Source organism: Pan paniscus, chromosome 1, assembly GCF_029289425.2.
Source record: "Pan paniscus chromosome 1, NHGRI_mPanPan1-v2.0_pri, whole genome shotgun sequence".
Taxonomy (NCBI): Eukaryota; Metazoa; Chordata; class Mammalia; order Primates; family Hominidae; genus Pan; species Pan paniscus.
Window position 1 is genome coordinate 129,449,337 of NC_073249.2, and position 18,356 is coordinate 129,467,692.

General features: G+C 34.4%; 1 protein-coding gene across 6 annotated transcripts in view; it reads left to right on the forward strand.

Moving 5' to 3' along the window:
* DPYD (dihydropyrimidine dehydrogenase) overlaps nucleotides 1-18,356 on the forward strand; it is an 840,660-nt gene that overhangs the window by 340,271 nt on the left and 482,033 nt on the right. For all 6 annotated transcript variants that reach the window (XM_055115757.3, XM_034931766.3, XM_008960543.5 and 3 more), the window contains one exon: nucleotides 7,489-7,699. In XM_055115757.3, the coding sequence (XP_054971732.2) occupies nucleotides 7,489-7,699 (211 nt within the window). The remainder of the gene's footprint in view (nucleotides 1-7,488; nucleotides 7,700-18,356) is intronic.

The following is an 18,356-nucleotide window of genomic DNA, read 5'->3' on the forward strand; positions in this document are numbered from 1 at the left end:
GCCTGAGCTACCATGCCCAGCAATGCTGCCCTTCCTTGATCTGCACTACTGCTAGGTGAAATGCCCATTTATGTGCCATTCAAGTACACTGCCTTTACACATGACAAAGATTCCTAAGTTGGCCAATTTTTTTTTTTTTTTTTTTTGAGACTGAGTCTCGCTCTGTCGCCCAGGCTGGAGTGCAGTGGTGCGATCTCAGCTCACTGCAACCTCCACTTCCCGGGTTCATGCCATTCTCCTGCCTCAGCATCCTGAGTAGCTGGGACTACAGGCGCCCGCCACCACCCCAGCTAATTTTTGTTGTTGTTGTTGTTGTTGTTGCATTTTTAATAGAGACAGGGTTTCACCGTGTTAGCCAGGATGGTCTGGATCTCCAGACCTCGTGATCCGCCTGCCTTGGCCTCCCAAAGGCCAAATTTTAATCAGGCTCCTAAACCTTCTCCAAGGCCCACCTGTGTACTTCCCCATAAAGTGCAGTTTTAGCAAGAACCCTCCATTATCAATATCTGATGACACTTTTTATCCCCCAAATGAGAGTTAAACTCCAAATACAGAATGCAGAGGTAGGAAGTAATAGCCAAGGAGTAGGTTGCGGGTTAGTAGATAAAATATTACTGAAAGGAAACATCAAGGTAAGGCTTAATCCTGTTGGCTAAATCAATCTAACAGGATTCTTGCAGAAGACAGGCGAGGGTAAGACATCACCTGGGTCATAGTGGAGGATGAGGTACCTGATGAGATATTGAAGATGATTAGATATCAAGGGTGAGGGATTTTGCTAAACTGACTTAGCAGGGTTATTGCTAAATCTGGATTTTACAAAAAAGCACACAAGTGGGCTTAGGAAAAGGTTCAGAAACCTGACTAAAGTTGGGTCAAGCAAATAATGTTTGTCATACATTATTACCTACAAATGCTGATTTTCTGCTTCTATGAGATTTTTAAGGCAGAGTTTATTTTAACTGTAGCTCACAGCACTATTTTTGTACATAATATTTAACAAATGTTTGGTTAGATTTATGCATGGAGGGTGCTCTTACCACATGGCTCTGAATGTTTCTGGTACATCCAATAATTTAACAGTGATGAAATGGATAATATTTTCTAGGTTTATCACTGGCCAAAGTGGACTTCTAAACAATTTTGCTTCTAAATAATATTTTTAGGTTTTTGTGTTCATATAGAATGGATAAATGGTCAATTAGTATTAGAGGGTAACCTTTATAAAGAATGTTGTTTCTTCATATTGCTTCTCAAACTTTGGCTTATTAGAAGTTATTCCAGAATTTAATATATGCTGGTTTTGAGCTCTGCTCATTACACTTTATAACCTATTCTTGCTTTGCCTATGTGCAATCTAAAAGTGAGTTGACATCATGCTTTTAATTATAGAAAATTAAGTTGTTTCATAATTTCTAGAGTATGATGCCTGTAATATTAATCAGACCAAATCATCACATTACATAAAGTTAATCATTAAAATGATGATCATTATTGCAAGTTTATAGCATGCTATTTTTATTTCACTCAGCATCAGCCACATATCTTTCCTGAATATGGAGGTGAAAATCAAAGCTGAGAATTTTTTTTAACTTTCCCACTACTGTGTAAAAAGAAAGTGACAACCTGATTTGTCAAATGTAAAAAGTGGACCCTTATAGCTGCTTACTACTTTATTGGTGGAGACTAGGAAAAGAGAGGTTGGCATGTTTGCTTGATAAACCAGTTGTCCCTCATAAAGACATGCTCCATCAAACAAATAAATATATATGAGTGCCATGAGGAGAAGCATTCGTATCCAGATTCAGAGTTACTGATTATTAATGATTATTGACAAACATTAGTTGTTAAAAGGCACTAACACTGACATCTGTGAATTACTTGTCACAGAAGGCTGGTTAATTTGAACAGTAATGCTGCATGTGGTTAGACCACAGGTCAATTTGGTCCATGTTTTCTGATAGCAGCATAACTTGACAACTGATGAGGAACACCATTTGCTTTTTTATTTCAACCTCGCAACATAGGATGATCTGGGCAGGTAGCATGCCTTCTGCTGTGTCCTGTTACTTACATTGGGATGGATGTTTAATAGCCATTCACTCAGTATACTACTAGTTGGTTGTACTTTCCTTAATTTGAATGTCCTTCAGATTTTCTTAATAATTTGTCCTTCATTCTACTAAACAAAACTGTATTCAAGGTCTACTGTGTGCCAATCATTTTGATAGACACAGGTAGGGCTGTGACCAGTCTTGATGCCCTGTCCTTCCATGTGACATTCACTTTATGCCTCTTCATTGGCTTATTGACTGGCATATATTCTGATTTGCTGGGTGTCTATCTTAATGTTCATGGGCTTATACTTATCAATTGTTGACTATTTTAATATCACTCTTGGACATAAAGGATAGAATGTTAAATAAGGTATTCTTCCTCTAAAGAGTGTTGAGAACGAGTTTACTATCGAACAAACTTATTTAAATTCTGTTAGTTTTTAAATTTTATATCTTAAGATAATATGTTCTGTGTATCTAATATCCACTTCGTGAAGTAGTACTTTTTTTGTCCTAAATTTACTCTTTATCTGGATTCAAGATGTCTCTATTAACTCGTTTACAATATTGGGTTCATAAGTCCATCATGTGGTTCCTATATTTCATGATTTTATAGTACCTGTAAATGAGCTTAGACTGGGAAGCTTGAGTCTCCTCTTCCCACAAAGGGACCTATGTCTAGCCAAGCCCTTCACCTTTCACTTTAGCTTTTCCTTTTCCACTTTGCTTTGTTTGAGGTTCAGCAACTAGAATCATACAGTCTCATTATTTCAAATATACTACAGTTGTTATTCTTGGACATAATGAAGACCACATAAGATTTCGTTTCAGCCAGATCCTAATTTCAGATAAGTTTTTTCATCCCTTAGTGTATTTTTGGCTTCTCTGAGCCTCAGTTTCTCCTCTGTAGGAAGAAAATAATGCTTGTCCACAGATTTTTTTTTTCTTTGTGAGGCCAGCAAGCAGCAGTGTGCCTAAGGCTGTATGCTAAATCTGTAAAATCATGATGATGCCCAGTGCGGTTTTGGCTTTTTGCACCACAGCACAGAGACAAAGTCGGTTTGAAGCGAAATACTTTTTTTTTGTAACAAATATACGGGTGTCATAACATTTTCTGTCTGACGATTGAGTTACAGGTAAAGCATTATATGTATTTTCTGTATGAAGATTAAGTGAATTACATGTAAAGCACTTAAAAGAATACTTTTAAGTGTTATAAATACTTATTACCATTATTATTTATCTTCTTATAAAACAAGTTTTATGGCTGGGCGTGGTGTCTTAGGCCTGTATTCCCAGTACTTTGGGAGGCTGAGGTGGGCGGAACACTTGAGGTCAGGAGTTTGAGACCAACCTGGCCAACAGGGTGAAACCCCGTCTCTACTAAAAATACAAAAATTAGCCAGGCATGGTGGCGGGTGCCTGTAATTTCAGCTACTTGGAAGGCTGAGGCAGGAGAATCACTTGAACTGGGTAGGCGGAGACTGCAGTGAGCTGAGATCTTGCCACTACCCTCCAGCCTGGGCAACTGGCAACAGAGCGAAACTCTGTCTCAAATTAATTAATTAATTAATTAAAATAAAATAAAAAATAACAAAAATAATAAGACAAGACTTAAGACAAATAATAGATTTGTTAAATAGTGAAAGTAAATCCTTATAATGTCCAAAAATATTTCAAAGTATATTTCATTTCACATGTAATGTCAATTTTAATTTAGGATCTTTAAGATGAGAGCATTCCTTCAATGATTGGGACAGGCTGAAGATGGAAATAAAGATTTTATTACTTACAGTTCCTGAAGGGGTACACATCATGCACAGAGGCCACACACACGGAGGTTAGGAGTGCGTGGAGAGAGAGAGAGAGAGAGAGAAAATGGGACCTGCGGGCCAGTGCCTTTATTTATGGGTCCAGGGCGTTATCCAAACAGGTTTCTCATGGGAAATTTTAACTGGTTGGTTTAAAGCAAGCAGGCACAAGTTCCAGGACGTCAAGCATTGACTGAGAGGCAGTCACTGTGGTGTGTCTGCACAGTCCATGCAGGGTGGAGGGTCAGCAGGACCAGTCCAGCAGGCTGCATCTACTCATTTCATAGGGATGTGGTGATCAGGGAGCAGGTGTATAAGGGAAATATCTTGATCCACCACACTGAGAAACGGGGGTGCTGCAGGGAGGTAGAGTATAGAATTGGAAACTATGTGTGTCAAGGGTGACTGAATCTTTGTTCTGCTATAACAAAGTCCAACTTATATTTAAAATAGATGCCAAGGCAGCATAAAATGATAAGCATTCACTATACAAGTTTACCTTGTGTTTTCATTGTCCTAGTATTTCCCTATTTCCCAAGATAAATCTTAACATGATCTCACTCTCCCAATATTAATACTTTCCAAACAAATATATATATATGCAAATGATATTACTATTTTTTCTTTAAACAATTTTCCCTTTCTTATGTAAAATGGAAAATATAGCTATCGAGCTAAATAGCAGGAAGTGGTGTGATTTATGTCTGCTGCTTAATAGTCTAGTTCTACATGTACTAGTGAGTGAAGAAAATCTCTAAAGTTTCAAAAGCAAAAATGCAGATGAATCTCTGTGGGGTCCAGTGTTCATGCCATCCCCAGTGCACTGTCGGATAATTGGTAAGAATGCCAGATATTTGAATACATGTAATCAAACCTGGGGCACATAGATGAGCATATGCTAAAGCCAGTTTTTTTATGTTTGTAACTATATATGGTTATACAAGGTCCTCAAAAATCAAAACCATGGTGAGAACATTACTAAACATTACTAAAACATGCTTAGGCATTCAGTGATTAATAATCTTTATTTTAAATTCATAGAAGTTTTTGATTTAGTCATGTCCAATTTTTGTTTCCAAATTTAATGCCAAATTTGCCAAAATATATGAGATTATCTATATGTAATAACAGATACTGTAGAGGTATTAATAGATAGCAAAGATAGAGTGGGATCAAACAGATCCTAAATCGATCTGTAAGACATATTCCCAGTAGGTACAGCATAGTTCAGTGTTTCATTTCTGCCCTCCACAGAAAACAGTACTGTTACAGGTACACATTGTATATTGATTTATTCAAACCATAAACATTTGGAGTTGTTATTCAATCAAGTGTGGCATTATCATTAAAATGTAGCACCACTTGACATTTTGAAACACAATAAACTGGTTTATATTGATGAGTTATAAGGTGATATGTGGCACAAATGTGACAAAAGCGATACAGAAAACATATTTTACATATTGGAATCATATTTATTTTGTAATTTGAATTATTCAAGGAATAATTTGCCTTCCAGAAATCATACATTTTTATTTTGTAGAAAACTAAAGAGGAGTCTAAGGTTTGTCTTTGTGCTGCCTTTTACTAACCTTTGTTATTGGGCCACCTTTCTCTTGAAATCACAATCTTATTTCTAAGTGATATTGAATAGCTGAAGAATGATTCAGAGAAAAAAAAAGTGAATTCAGAAAATAGCAACTATGAGTACATAGCCTTCTATATGCTAAATTCTGCTTTAGGAATTTTACATTTTGGAGTTGTTTTAAGTAACACCACACATACCGATTAATGAGATGGTGTTCTCCCCATTTTATATATAAGGAAACTATCCCAAATAAGCAGCAGAGCAGTTTTCAAATTTGATTCAATTCCGCTTACCTCTAATCTTCCTGTCTGAGGAGTGAGCAGTTTTATATCAACTGTTTTGTATGTTTACCAGCATAACATCCCACATGTTATGTTTTATATTGCTAATTTCTTGATTTTCATAATAAAAAGGGAAAGACTGTGTAATAATTTTTATGTGGTTCCAATTTTTAAGCCTTTAATGACAATATTAAAAATATCCTAAATAAGACATAGATTGAATAGCTTCAAAATAATGTATAGTATAGATCAGTGTTTCCCAACCATTTTCTTCTTACCCTTTTTGGGAGTATCTTTAGATTTTTTTCTTAATCCTCCCTGCTATAATTTTAATACCATAGATATACTGTATAACTGTTTACATACTTTAGCTCTTTGAAGGGACCAGACCATTATGATATCTGAGGATTTTTTTCTTTCCCCCAAGAATTAATTTTTGCTCCCTAGGGGCAATATTCCTGTCTTTGAAAATGCATCATAGAGAACAAGTGCTGAGCCAGTCAGCTGTAATCTAATAAAGACAGTGGTTAACAAAGTATCATCTGTGCACTAGAAGCATAGCATCACCTTAGGCATTTGTTAGACATGCAAATCCTCAGTCCCCACTTAACCCTCCAAAGTTAGAAACTCTGAAAATGGGCCTGCGCAGTCTGGTTTAATTAGCCTTCCAGGTGATTGTGATGCATGGCACTAGCTCTGGATAGGTTGTTGAAAGATGGGCCCATGGCTTGATTACAGCATTGAGTTAATTATTTTATGTCTCAGTTTTTCCATCTTGACAAAGCCCAGATAACTCTTAGTTTGAAGCCTCATACACGCAACCTCAGTGGAAACATTACCCAGGGAGCCTATTGAGAATCTGCCTGGCTTTCAGAGTGAAGGAAAATAATAAGACAACATCCCAAAACACTTCAGTAGGACATTTTTGCATTTTTTTAAAAAAGAACATTCAACATAGTACTTCTGATTGCATTGACAAAGGCCTGGATTTCTCCAAAAACAATTAATGGAAAAATAAGCAAATGAGTAAACATTAATATTCTGTCTCAATGAACATTCCATTATGCATATGAAAACAAACAGAAACCGAGGTATCCAGATTTTACGGCAAAATGAATTACGTAGGAAATGGGGAAGAACTGGGCATTCATCAGGAGGACATGCTTGTTTCGCTGTCCTCAGTTTTTCATTTATAGTATTTGCTTCTGTGGTTTTATAAAAGGAAGAAAAAATGTTTTTTATTTCTTAGTTCTACAGAATTTCTCTAGTCTTTTTCTCCTACCTACCATTCTAATCATGTACTTGCACAGATTGGCTCACCCACTTTATTGACTTTTTTCCAGCTTGGATGTATGCAACCTGATAATAAACAGAAGTATTTATTTTAATATGCAGCATGATTAAAAAAAGAGAGCTTAATCTACTGAATTGAAAACATAAAAATAATAGGCTACTATGGTCAGAAACCTCACAAACTACCAAATGTAGAGCATGCAGTACTTAAAACTTGAGAAATACCTTATGATGCCATGATCTATAAACGTCCACATTACAACTCCAATTCAAGACTCCCTGAGTCAGTGATTTACAAAATGCAAATAACTGGTAACTGAAACTCAGGTTTGGTGAAAGAAAAAGCTGCATATTGACTTAATATCATAAGCTTTAGCATGTGTAATTCAATTAGAAATTAAATACTGTGTGGAATAAGAAACATTTTCAAGTTTCTTCTCTGTTCTGTTTTGTTTTAGATGGAACTTGCTAAAGAAGAAAAGTGTGAATTTCTGCCATTCCTGTCCCCACGGAAGGTTATAGTAAAAGGTGGGAGAATTGTTGCTATGCAATTTGTTCGGACAGAGCAAGATGAAACTGGAAAATGGAATGAAGATGAAGATCAGATGGTCCATCTGAAAGCCGATGTGGTCATCAGTGCCTTTGGTTCAGTTCTGAGTGATCCTAAAGGTACAGTGCTGGGAGCTGAAATGTGTGATGCAATTGTCTGTTATTTTAGTGCTATAATAGTTTCTAGCTTTCAGGGAATTGTTTTTCACTTTAAAATTTATTTTCCTCTTCTAGTTAAGAAGTAAAAGCAATCTTGATTCAAAAGGCTTAGAAATGTTATTTAATGCTTATATAGAATTATTTTTAAAGTGGCAAGTATTGAAAAGAACATTAATCTTTCTTTTAAGCTTATAACCAAAACACATATTCTACTCTATAATGATATTTGCCTTGTTTCTTATAGAAGAATGGCTTTTTCTTCAATTAGACTAGAGTAAGAAAATGAGGCAGAGTAGTTGGAACAGCCAGTCTTCAATGATTCAGACAAATTAAAATCTAATGAATGGCCAAAAATAGAATTTGTGTTTATTACCATCCTTGTGCCAGATCATCACTTCAGACGTCAGAATTATCAAATTAGAAAGTTTAAATGTCTGTCATTTTCACCTGGATGGCATAAATGAGCATGCTAAGAAAAACAAAATGTTTTTCAAAAAGATAATGAGAGAAAGAAATGTTTTATATAACATTTCAATTGAATAATGATTCAGTCAAGTAAGACTACTTTATATTATACTTTTCCCACATACAGTGTTTCTGTGGGTCATTGTAGATGAAAGCTTATGTATCTAGGTACCTTCATTTTACAAATCCTTTTACCTTTTAATTCACATTGTTGAAATGACAATTAACTCTTTTGTTTTCTGAAGGGAAAATAAAATATGTTTTTCTAGGTCAGAGATTCATTAAGAACAACCATACCAAAAATCTCTCTAAACCTGATGATTCCTATGACTTCCTACTATATCCATGCTAAAATTACATTTTTTGTCTGAAGTTGGAAGAGATACATACATGAAAATGTATATTTTTATGCCACAGATAAGTAAAGGATTCAACTAGTTATCAGATATTTTATCTGCAGGGCATCAAACATCTTGGTATTTGGAAACATCCAGATGTTTAATGTCATCAAGATAAATGTTTTCAAATAGCTGGATGATGGCCTAAATTTGTCACTTTTTATCTAGACATTTATATGGTATGTAGACACAGTCAGAGTATAGTTTATTTATTTAACTGAATTCAGGAAGGAAAAAAGAACGATATGTAAAGTGCTTATATTATCTTAAAAATCCCATTCTTCTTACTATTAAATACTATGTACATCACCAAAAATTGAGTAAAATGTTGAATCATGTTTAACTAGCAGTTCTGTTGATTATTTGCCTATCCAAAAAGGTTAGCTTAACTATTTAAATTTATGTTCCATAATTGACAATCCTAATATTAATAATAATTATATTTTCCTAAACAAACCTAAACAGATTTGGCTCAGAAAACAGCTTTTGCAATCTCAGATACGATTTTATAAGCTTGTGCTTGTGTGTGTGTGCACGCAGGCATGTGTATTTGTGTATGTCTGTATGAAGAATAAAAGATCTAAGTTAGCATATAAAATATGAAGAAGGAGAAAATTTGATCTATTCAAGTTTGACTAGGTCATTTCAGAATTTATGCATTTTATTCCAGAATTTACTGTGTATATTTCTTCTAGTACTTCACGTATGCCACCTCTTATACATTTAGAGAAGTCAAGGAAAAAAATGTTTCTTCGCTATTTTTTTTTCCTCTTCTGGTTTGAAATAATAAACTGCCTGTAGAAATTATCCTTAAGTAGAATTACTAACTTCACCAGGAGCCTTCCATGTTTACTTTAATAAGAAGTTATTCTCCAAGTGAGAGGGGAGCTGGCAGAGCTGCAGTGTGAGATAGCATTCATTCCTGGACTCCCATCTAAATGTTTTCAGTACTGTTCTTTTGGATGGAAAACATTAAATAAAGGAGTCACAGAAGCAGTATTTGTTAGAATTTGATCAAGAAGATCTTACTTAATAGGATTTAAAATCTTAATAGTTTCAAAGTCAGAAAACTGTCATGTGCACACATATATGTAAAATAAAATGAAAAGCATTTTATTGGAAGCAAGTTGTCCATTTGGGTAAGAAGAGAAGACATTCATGTTAATCTTCTTCTACCATAAATTCTTCCCCATCCTAACACTATGTGATGTCATTTCTGCATGGTACCTAGTGATTATCACGTATGTGATACCTGTTTTAATGCATTCATCTTTTAAAATGTTTACTTCTCTTTCCACCCCTCTACTTTTCTCCTTTTCAACCTCACTTTGCCCAGACTTCAGTGAACTGCATGTCAAATGCAGTGACATCCTTTCAGTCCTTAGTATATTTTCTGCATTTTATGATTGATAATGTTAAGAATTCTGTTTAAAATGCTCTCCTCCAAGTCACTTAAACTTTCTGAGGCTCAATTTCTTTATCTACTAAAAAAAAGCATAATAATACATTATGTTTCTACCTCTCAGGACTATTGTCAGAATTAAAATGAAATAATGTAAAAGACTTGGAAACAAAACTAGAACATATTCTTGTTTGTGACACTCTTACCTTGCTGCTTCTTTTAACTATTCCTTTCCAAGCCTATCACTGACTGCTTTTCTTCCTCTAGCTTTTTACTTTCCAAAGTTCAGAATTTGTTCATTTTCTCTCCTTATCGTATTTATTTCTTCAGTGAAATGAATGTCTTGTTCATTCTTTCATTTATCCATTCATACGTGCATTCATTCTTCAAGATGTATAAATGAACTTCTCTGTGCCAGACAGTGGCTAGACTTACAGTAGGCACTATTTCCTTTTCGTGTAAAAATGACTCTTAAATCTAGTTTTCCGCTCCCCATTTCTCAGAAGACCTCCTTTCCTCCTAAATTTTTGCTCAGGCATGTGACAAACATTTACTGAGTACCTAATGAATGATAGGTGCCAAATTATATTCTAGAGAGTATGAAAATGAGCGAGTCATTGCATGGGCTTTAAAATTCCATAGACTAGGGTGGAGGCAGATCTGTAATCAATTAATTTTATTACAAAGTGAGGAATGTGTACATTAAGAGAGATTTGCACAAAGTAAAAAAAAAAAAGTTCACCTTATCAGATTTAGCTAAAACAGATCTTTTCTCAAATTCACTATTATTGCAAATGGTACCATTAGTACTCCCCATAGCCAAAGTTCAAAATTTTACCCCAGTTCAAATTTCTAATTACAATATTTATTAAATGTACCAGTGTTATCTTATACTATGGTATAAAGCTTCCACTTCTCAACACTTGAGAACATCAGCAAATGGCCTTATATACATTCTGTGTATCCACCTATATTTTCTTCTGTTCCCTGTTGAATTATTCCTGCCAGCATCCAGCACAGGGAGCATTCCATAGTGGCAACATGGAAAATCTTTGGTAAATGCATTACATAAAGACATACTGAAAAATTCAAGTAATGAAGTAAACTTGACAGAGTACATATAAAGTACAGTGATAAATTACACTCTCAGCAGTCTCTGGTTACAATAATATTGTAAATGAAAATACTTTTAAAATCTCAAATATATCAATAATAAGAACTTGAAAAGCTAAGCTAATTGGGAAATTGAAAGGAGATTACATTTTTAATGTCAGTTTTTTCTGAAATATTCCACAATCTTTGTAAGTTTCTAAATTTGTTTCACAATGGAGAATGTAAAATAACTTTTTTAGTGTTATACACCTAATATATCTGTAATAAATATTCCCTATCATAAAATGATAAGTGCCTCAACAGCTTATAGAAAAGATAAGTATATCATTTATAAAATAAACTTGGATAAGAGTTTGGGATTATAGTTGCTAATTATTTCATTGCCACTAAGGATAATAAGAGTGATAAGTAATCATCATTACTTTACATAATTCTGTTTCTTCCATCACTTTTTGGATTGTACCAGGGAGTGGGAAGTAGGAACAAAAGACTACATATTCCATATCCATGTGCATGGAATATGTATGTGCCGATCAGCATAATTTAATTGAATACTTCATTAAACACTAGCTCAAATTTTAAAGGCAATGGTGTCCAATTTCTGACTCAATTGATATAACGTCAGCCTTAAATATCTTTCTTGTGAAAAACTCAAAATGGTTCTACTTTTAAAAAGTCTCCTCTATTCCCTCTAAGAATGTACGACTCCATATCACGTCACATTAACTTGGAATTTTGTTGTTCTAGATAGACTGTAAAGGCTATCAGGAGATTAAGCACAAACTTTCTGTAACTGCATTTCTGCTTTACAAATATTGTCCATTCACTGGAAAGTTCTAAACGTTTATTTAAAATATGTATATGTATATTTTATTATACATATATGTATCATATAAATATAATATAAATATATGAATATATATTTCTATATATGATATAAATATATATATTTCCTAATATAGGATGTTTCCTCTTCTGCTAAACACTATTTTCAATATTTATTGAATTGAATTGTGTTTCTTCTTGTTTGTTGGTACAGTGTCAGGTTTAATCGATTTATTGTTTGTTTTATAGTGTATCTCTCCTTCTCTTTCTTGTTGGAACCAAACTGGCAGTTGTTAAGTGGGCCCAAATTTCTGTTAGTTTTGCATTAGTAAGAATTCTTCCACCCTTTCACTAATCTCACTGCTTCATTTTTACAACCAAGGCAATAAGTTTGCCTGTGTCCTCACATTCCTAGGAGATCTGGATGACATAATTTTATAATTTGTTGAATATGCTTTCAGACAACTGAATGAATGTACTTTAGCTCATTCCGTGATTCTGTGCCTCCTCCATACCCTGTACCACAACCACTCTTTCATTATATGAAATTTTGACTCTGTAAAGATTTATGTTCTGTGATCTTCCGGAATCTATTTTATTTTCAAATTATCCTATAAACCCCAAGGAGGGCAAGGAGTGCACCTTTATACTAAATTGTAGTCCCAATAGCAACTGACATATTAGTGTGCCCATAATAGATCCACAAAAATATTTGTGCATTTGACTTGACTTGCTTCATGTTAGGGTATTAATTTTCTTATGAGTTACTATTTTCTCCTATGATGGGATCTGCTTGGTTTATTTTTCTTCGAAAATGTAAAAGTTAGGAAAATAATTCTATTATTCTATTGCTCTGAATTTTTCCTTTGTTGTGGCATAAATTGTTGTATTCTTCATAATACAATAAATATTACACTAATTAGAGTCTATCTGGTATATTGGCTGAGAGTGGGGTCTCTGGAGCCAGGCTGCCCCAGCTGGAAACCTGGCTGTCCTCCTTCTAACTTCATCGTCTTAATGAGTTACTTAGTCTACCTGTTCTTCATGGTCCTCGTGCTGTAAGGGGGATGACTATAGTATCAACATCCTAGAGTTATTTAGAAGAAATGAATTAATAATATATGTAAATCATTTACATATAGGCGTAGCATATAGTAAGCTTAAGTTACAGATGTTATTAATCTGTAACAAAACCATATTTTAGTAATTAAATTGATTTATATTAACTTTTATGTAGCTATTCATGTTGTTTGGGAATAAAATCATTTGAATATCAATACTTCATCAGGAACTTTGGAGGCTCTGTCAACATGACTTTGTAAATAAGTGAAGCAGATGCTCATACATTCATGATTTTTTTAATGAGAAAATGTTCAATATATTTGGTTAGTTTTTTTCCTGAAAAAAAGATTGAACAGTCTGTAACTGTATTATATATTTTTAAACTATTATCAATTCTAATGTTTTTCATGCCATCAAAAACAATTTTTCAACTATTTTTAGTTGTTAGAAATCTCCATTTTGCCAAATTTTCTTGATCCAGATGCAGCGCACCAACATGGCACATGTATACATACGTAACAAACCTACACGTTGTGCATATGTACCCTAAAACCTAAAGTATAATAAAAAAAAGAAATCTCCATTTTGAATTTCTGCAAATGAGGTATGTAAAAAGCACATATTTTTAAATGACTTTTGTTCTTCCTCTTAGAAATGGTGAAAATTGGACCACATTTTTTTGTTTAGTGTAAGGATCATTCATTTGTATTTTAAGAAAAGAAAGGCACTTTTGAATTTTCAACTAAGTTTGAGATTTTAAATGCTTGAAAATTATGGGATTACATAACTAAGATTAAAAACCCATGTTTTGGGAAGGAAGATGTTAGGATGAATGGTGATGGACTCAGCATGATGTTGCACCACACTGCTCAGTAGAGCGGAGACAAGGTGACTGAGCTCAGGGCACAGCCAGGGAAGATACGACCCTTCTGTTAGGAAAGGAATTTACGTACTTCACCCACTGCTTACTTTTTCTTTCTGCTCACTCACTGGGAACTAGAGATAACAAGGAAACACAAAACCTAGATAGTTCTGAATCTTAAATGCAACTCTCAGAAATCAGCTCCCTTGATAACATTGATTGCAATTAGTTCCATAAGGGAGTGTTTGCAGGAAAAAAAAAAAAAAAGGTTTTTAAATCACTCATCAGTTCCTCTTATTAGAAGGCCCTCAGAAAAGTTTTTGAAAGCCTCATGGGGTAAATCAAACATTCTGTCAATAGCAGCTTTGAGTGTAGCTTTGATTCACTTGCCCCCATACTGAGAAAAGGTGCAGGCCATGGGTTAATTTGCCTTGTTCTGGCCTAACTCAGAACTAGAAATTGCCAGTTAGGCAAGAAATGGCCTGCCAAGATTCTGACAATGCAAAAATTCAAGAATTTTTCAAATGTGTCCATTTTTCTTTTCTCAATTGTTTAAGTGTTGGGAAGAGCCTATGAAAAATGTTTTAATGTTGGCATTATATTATTTAGGTATTCAAAAATGGTAGTTAGCTATGTTTTAAAAGACCTGGAATCAGTATGTTTGATTTGATTTACTCCTTATTAAAATGTAACTTATTTGGTAATTTATAATGAAATTGAGAATGCTAGAACATTTTAATAAACCCCAGTTTTTGGTTAACATCATGTTCTATTTTTCAAACAACAAAACATATCTTATAGAAGCTACTGGTGGCAAAATTTTCTTTGAACAACTATCCACTCTTTATGACCTTCAGCTTACATAATTTCTCATATCAAAAATGAAGGGGAAGGGGGAAAAATTGAATACTAATTTGAGAAACTATCATAATTCATCAAATTTTCACTGTTGCATGCATTTTAATAAACAAATATTTACAATGAAGTTTCAAAGAACAGATTAAAGAATACTGCACTATATTGCTAATTAGGATACCTTTTTGACTAATGGCAAAACATTAGAGGAAGGGACTTATTAAGGATTAATATAAGTAAGAATGAATGACATTCTTACCTAACATTAAGAACTAAAGTAATCAGTCCGGTATAATACACTGGATACAATACAATAACTGGCATTAGGATTTTCCTTATTTATATTTCTGAATGTGCTAGAAGGACCTTAGAGATCATATATTCTAATCCCCTCACTTCACAGGTTTTTAAATAACGTATGGTGGCTAGTGCAGGCTCTTTTTTAAGATACGTTTCAGGGATAAAGTAGTGAAAAGAGAAATGCAAACTTTGCCTCCAAGAATGCACATTTTAACAGGGGAGACTCACAATTACAATAAATTGTACTTTGAGAAGTTTAGATTCCCGAGGAAGCACAGAACAGAGTCTAAGCATTCAGGGAAGCTTCCTAGAGGAAGTGGGTTGTAAATTGAAGTCTGAGTGATGTGTAGGAGTTTCCAGGTGGAACGGGGGTGGAAGGGAGGGAAGCCACAGGGAGATTATGCAATTTGCTCAACACCGCACTGTTAGATTAAATAGTCATTTTACAGTCATTTTAAAAAGCTGTAAAAAATATGTCTTTAGAAAGTTGTCATCAGCCTACTTACTTCATGCATGTTCTCATCTTCGTAAATGAAGGTCTGAATTTTTCATTTGTATTTCTAAATAGAACTTTTTATTTTATGATTTCTACTATTCATTCTCTCATTATTCACCATGCAATGAACATTTCTTGATGCACAACTGTGTTCCAGGCACTGCTCAGGCACTAGGAATACAGACACAAGTAAAAGAGTCATTGCCCTTCAGGGACCTATAGGCTAATGAGAGAAATAGACATGTAAATACATATATAGCAACACAGTGTGCTAATTTGAGATCACATTTGGAATGGGTTTTAGAGCTTGAGTAGGAGTTTTCCTGTTACAGAGAACATCATATACAAAAGTATGGGCCGACAAAATGACCTCATATGCCCAGACAACGGGGAGGCATTCTGTTTTGCTGGACCAGATGGTGTGTGGTTACATAAGGGTAGGGAGCAGGTAGGGATAAGATGGCAGGAAATATGGCTAAAATATATGTGGAGTCAAAGGATTATATGCTAAAGTAGGGATTTTGAATTTTATGCTGTAGACATGCAGGTGACAAATGAGGAGGTTTAAATAAGGAAGAGCTCTTTGTCTTGAATGAGGTAATTCTAGCAGGTGTTAGAGCTTCCTTCTCTCTGCTTGGATTTTGCACCATTTGTAATAATCTTCAAATAGTTGGGGGTTAGAAAATAAGCAACCACATTTTGAGATGGTTCATGTTAGTAGGCAAATGCATTTTCTAACATTTGGTGCCTGAATTAGGTAGAGTTATTCAGTCACAGGGTATGATCCCACACAGTAAATGCCGTTATGAGAAGCTGACCCAGTAACATTTTCAGTATCAGGGGCGACTGAGAACCTATGCTCAGATGGGCAGCTCTCAAGTTATAGGTTTGACCAGGGTGGATTATATATGCCTTATTTCTTCTTCCAGATTCACTAATTTGGATTCTATTTTAGTGTTTTGGAGAGAGGCGAGAAAGGTACAATGCAACACCCTGAATGTTATACAAATGATTGTTTCTTTACATGGAAGGCAACATCAGGAGTGTGGAACTACAGTGTCAGTAATTTTGGGAAAGATGGCCTGGAATTAAGAAAGACAAGTTAAAGGGTTAAAATAATTTTTTCAGTAGTTACCGTGACTAAGTTAGAGGAAGTGGAAATACAGGAGAAAATTTGGAATCAAGATATATTTCTTAAGTAGAATAGTCAGGATTTGGTTATCTGCTTGATAAAGAGATTGGATGTGGGGTAGCTAGCTGGAAGGTAAACAGGTGTTTATAGTGCTGACAGAACTCACAGATAGAAGAGATCTGAGTGAAATGGTGGTGTGTTGAATTTGGATTTGCTATGGAACAACTGAAGCAGGGGACTAGAACTAAGGAAACAGAGAATGACTGAAAACAGACATTGGGAATTAGTACACATCATCTCCTGTCTTTTCACTACTATACCTTAATGCCTACAGCAGGAGCTGTTCATTGATTTAATTAATTAATGAAAGGTGTTGTAGCCTATCATTTAAATAACAGCTTCTTAAGAGTGTGATTAAAGAGTATATGTGGCATTGATTCTGGACATCCAGAAGCCTGTCATATTCCATAATATGAAGAGAAAAAAGGTCAGCTTTTGTTACTGTTGATTTCCTGATGGTAAATATTTTAAGGAGGTTATGACATCAAGGGACGGTTTTATTCCATGGTACTCTCTCTACCACCTGTTCGCTTTTTAATAATACACATGATTCCTCATGTGCTGCCATGTTGTTTTAAAATGCCTGAATAATAACATTGATAGATCCTGTGTACCGATTGCCAAATGATGAAAATGAACTATTTTTGCCTTCTTTGTACAGTGCTTTGCCTTTAATTATATTTTGGGCAAGAAGAATTTTCAGGAACCTAACTGAAACACTGTACATGTTTCAAAAATTGTTCTGATTATCAGAAGTATTTTTGCTTGGTTGAAAGATTTATCATCTTTCTATTACGAAATATGTTGTGCAGGGTGAGGATGAAGTGGTGGAATCTAGTGTAAGTACTGGCATTTCTGCAGAATAACTATCCAAACTAATGGAATCCTTGCACAGGTTTTCTTTGGAATTATTTTGAAAGGGTGGAGGTGATGAGGAGGGAGGTCAAACTGATAACAGTGTTGAAAGTGATTGGGAATCAACACCATATCACTTACAACTGCCTTAGATATCCATTTGAAGCACAACATGATATTTCTGTAATTATTTTACTTCCCTCTAATAACTGCATAGGAATAGGTTTGTTTCCCCAGTGAATAGCTCTGCTCAGAGCCTTTCCTTATCTTTATTTTCCAGGTTTCACTACTGGTTGATATCATATGCATTCTTGCAGGGAGACAGTGGATAAATCAGTAGTTTTCCATCAAATTAAAGATTACATACAAGAAGTAGAGCAGTGGCATGTAACAAGTTTTGTTAGGGAAAGAAGGTAGAAAAAGGGAAAAAAATAACGTAATTGTTTCAGAGAACAGAAATCATAAAACATAGCCAATGGTTTTGAACACACAGTGAGTGTAATAGATGTATTTAATGTAATAGATATGGTGAGTGTAATAGATAAACTGAGCTTTATTGACCACAGCCTATAATATTTTTATTTTAAAAACTAGTTAGCTTATAGTATGGTAAAAGGTTATTCTGAAACCTAACATGGTGCTGAAATGTTAAACTAAGCCACTGTGAGATGTAAAATCAAGATGTAAGATTTAATTAAACTATAAAATGATAATATAGAGTATAGTAAGGTTCTTAATTATATGTATTTTGTATTGCAGAATGAGATTATTATTGTTAATTACTTTGTGTTTG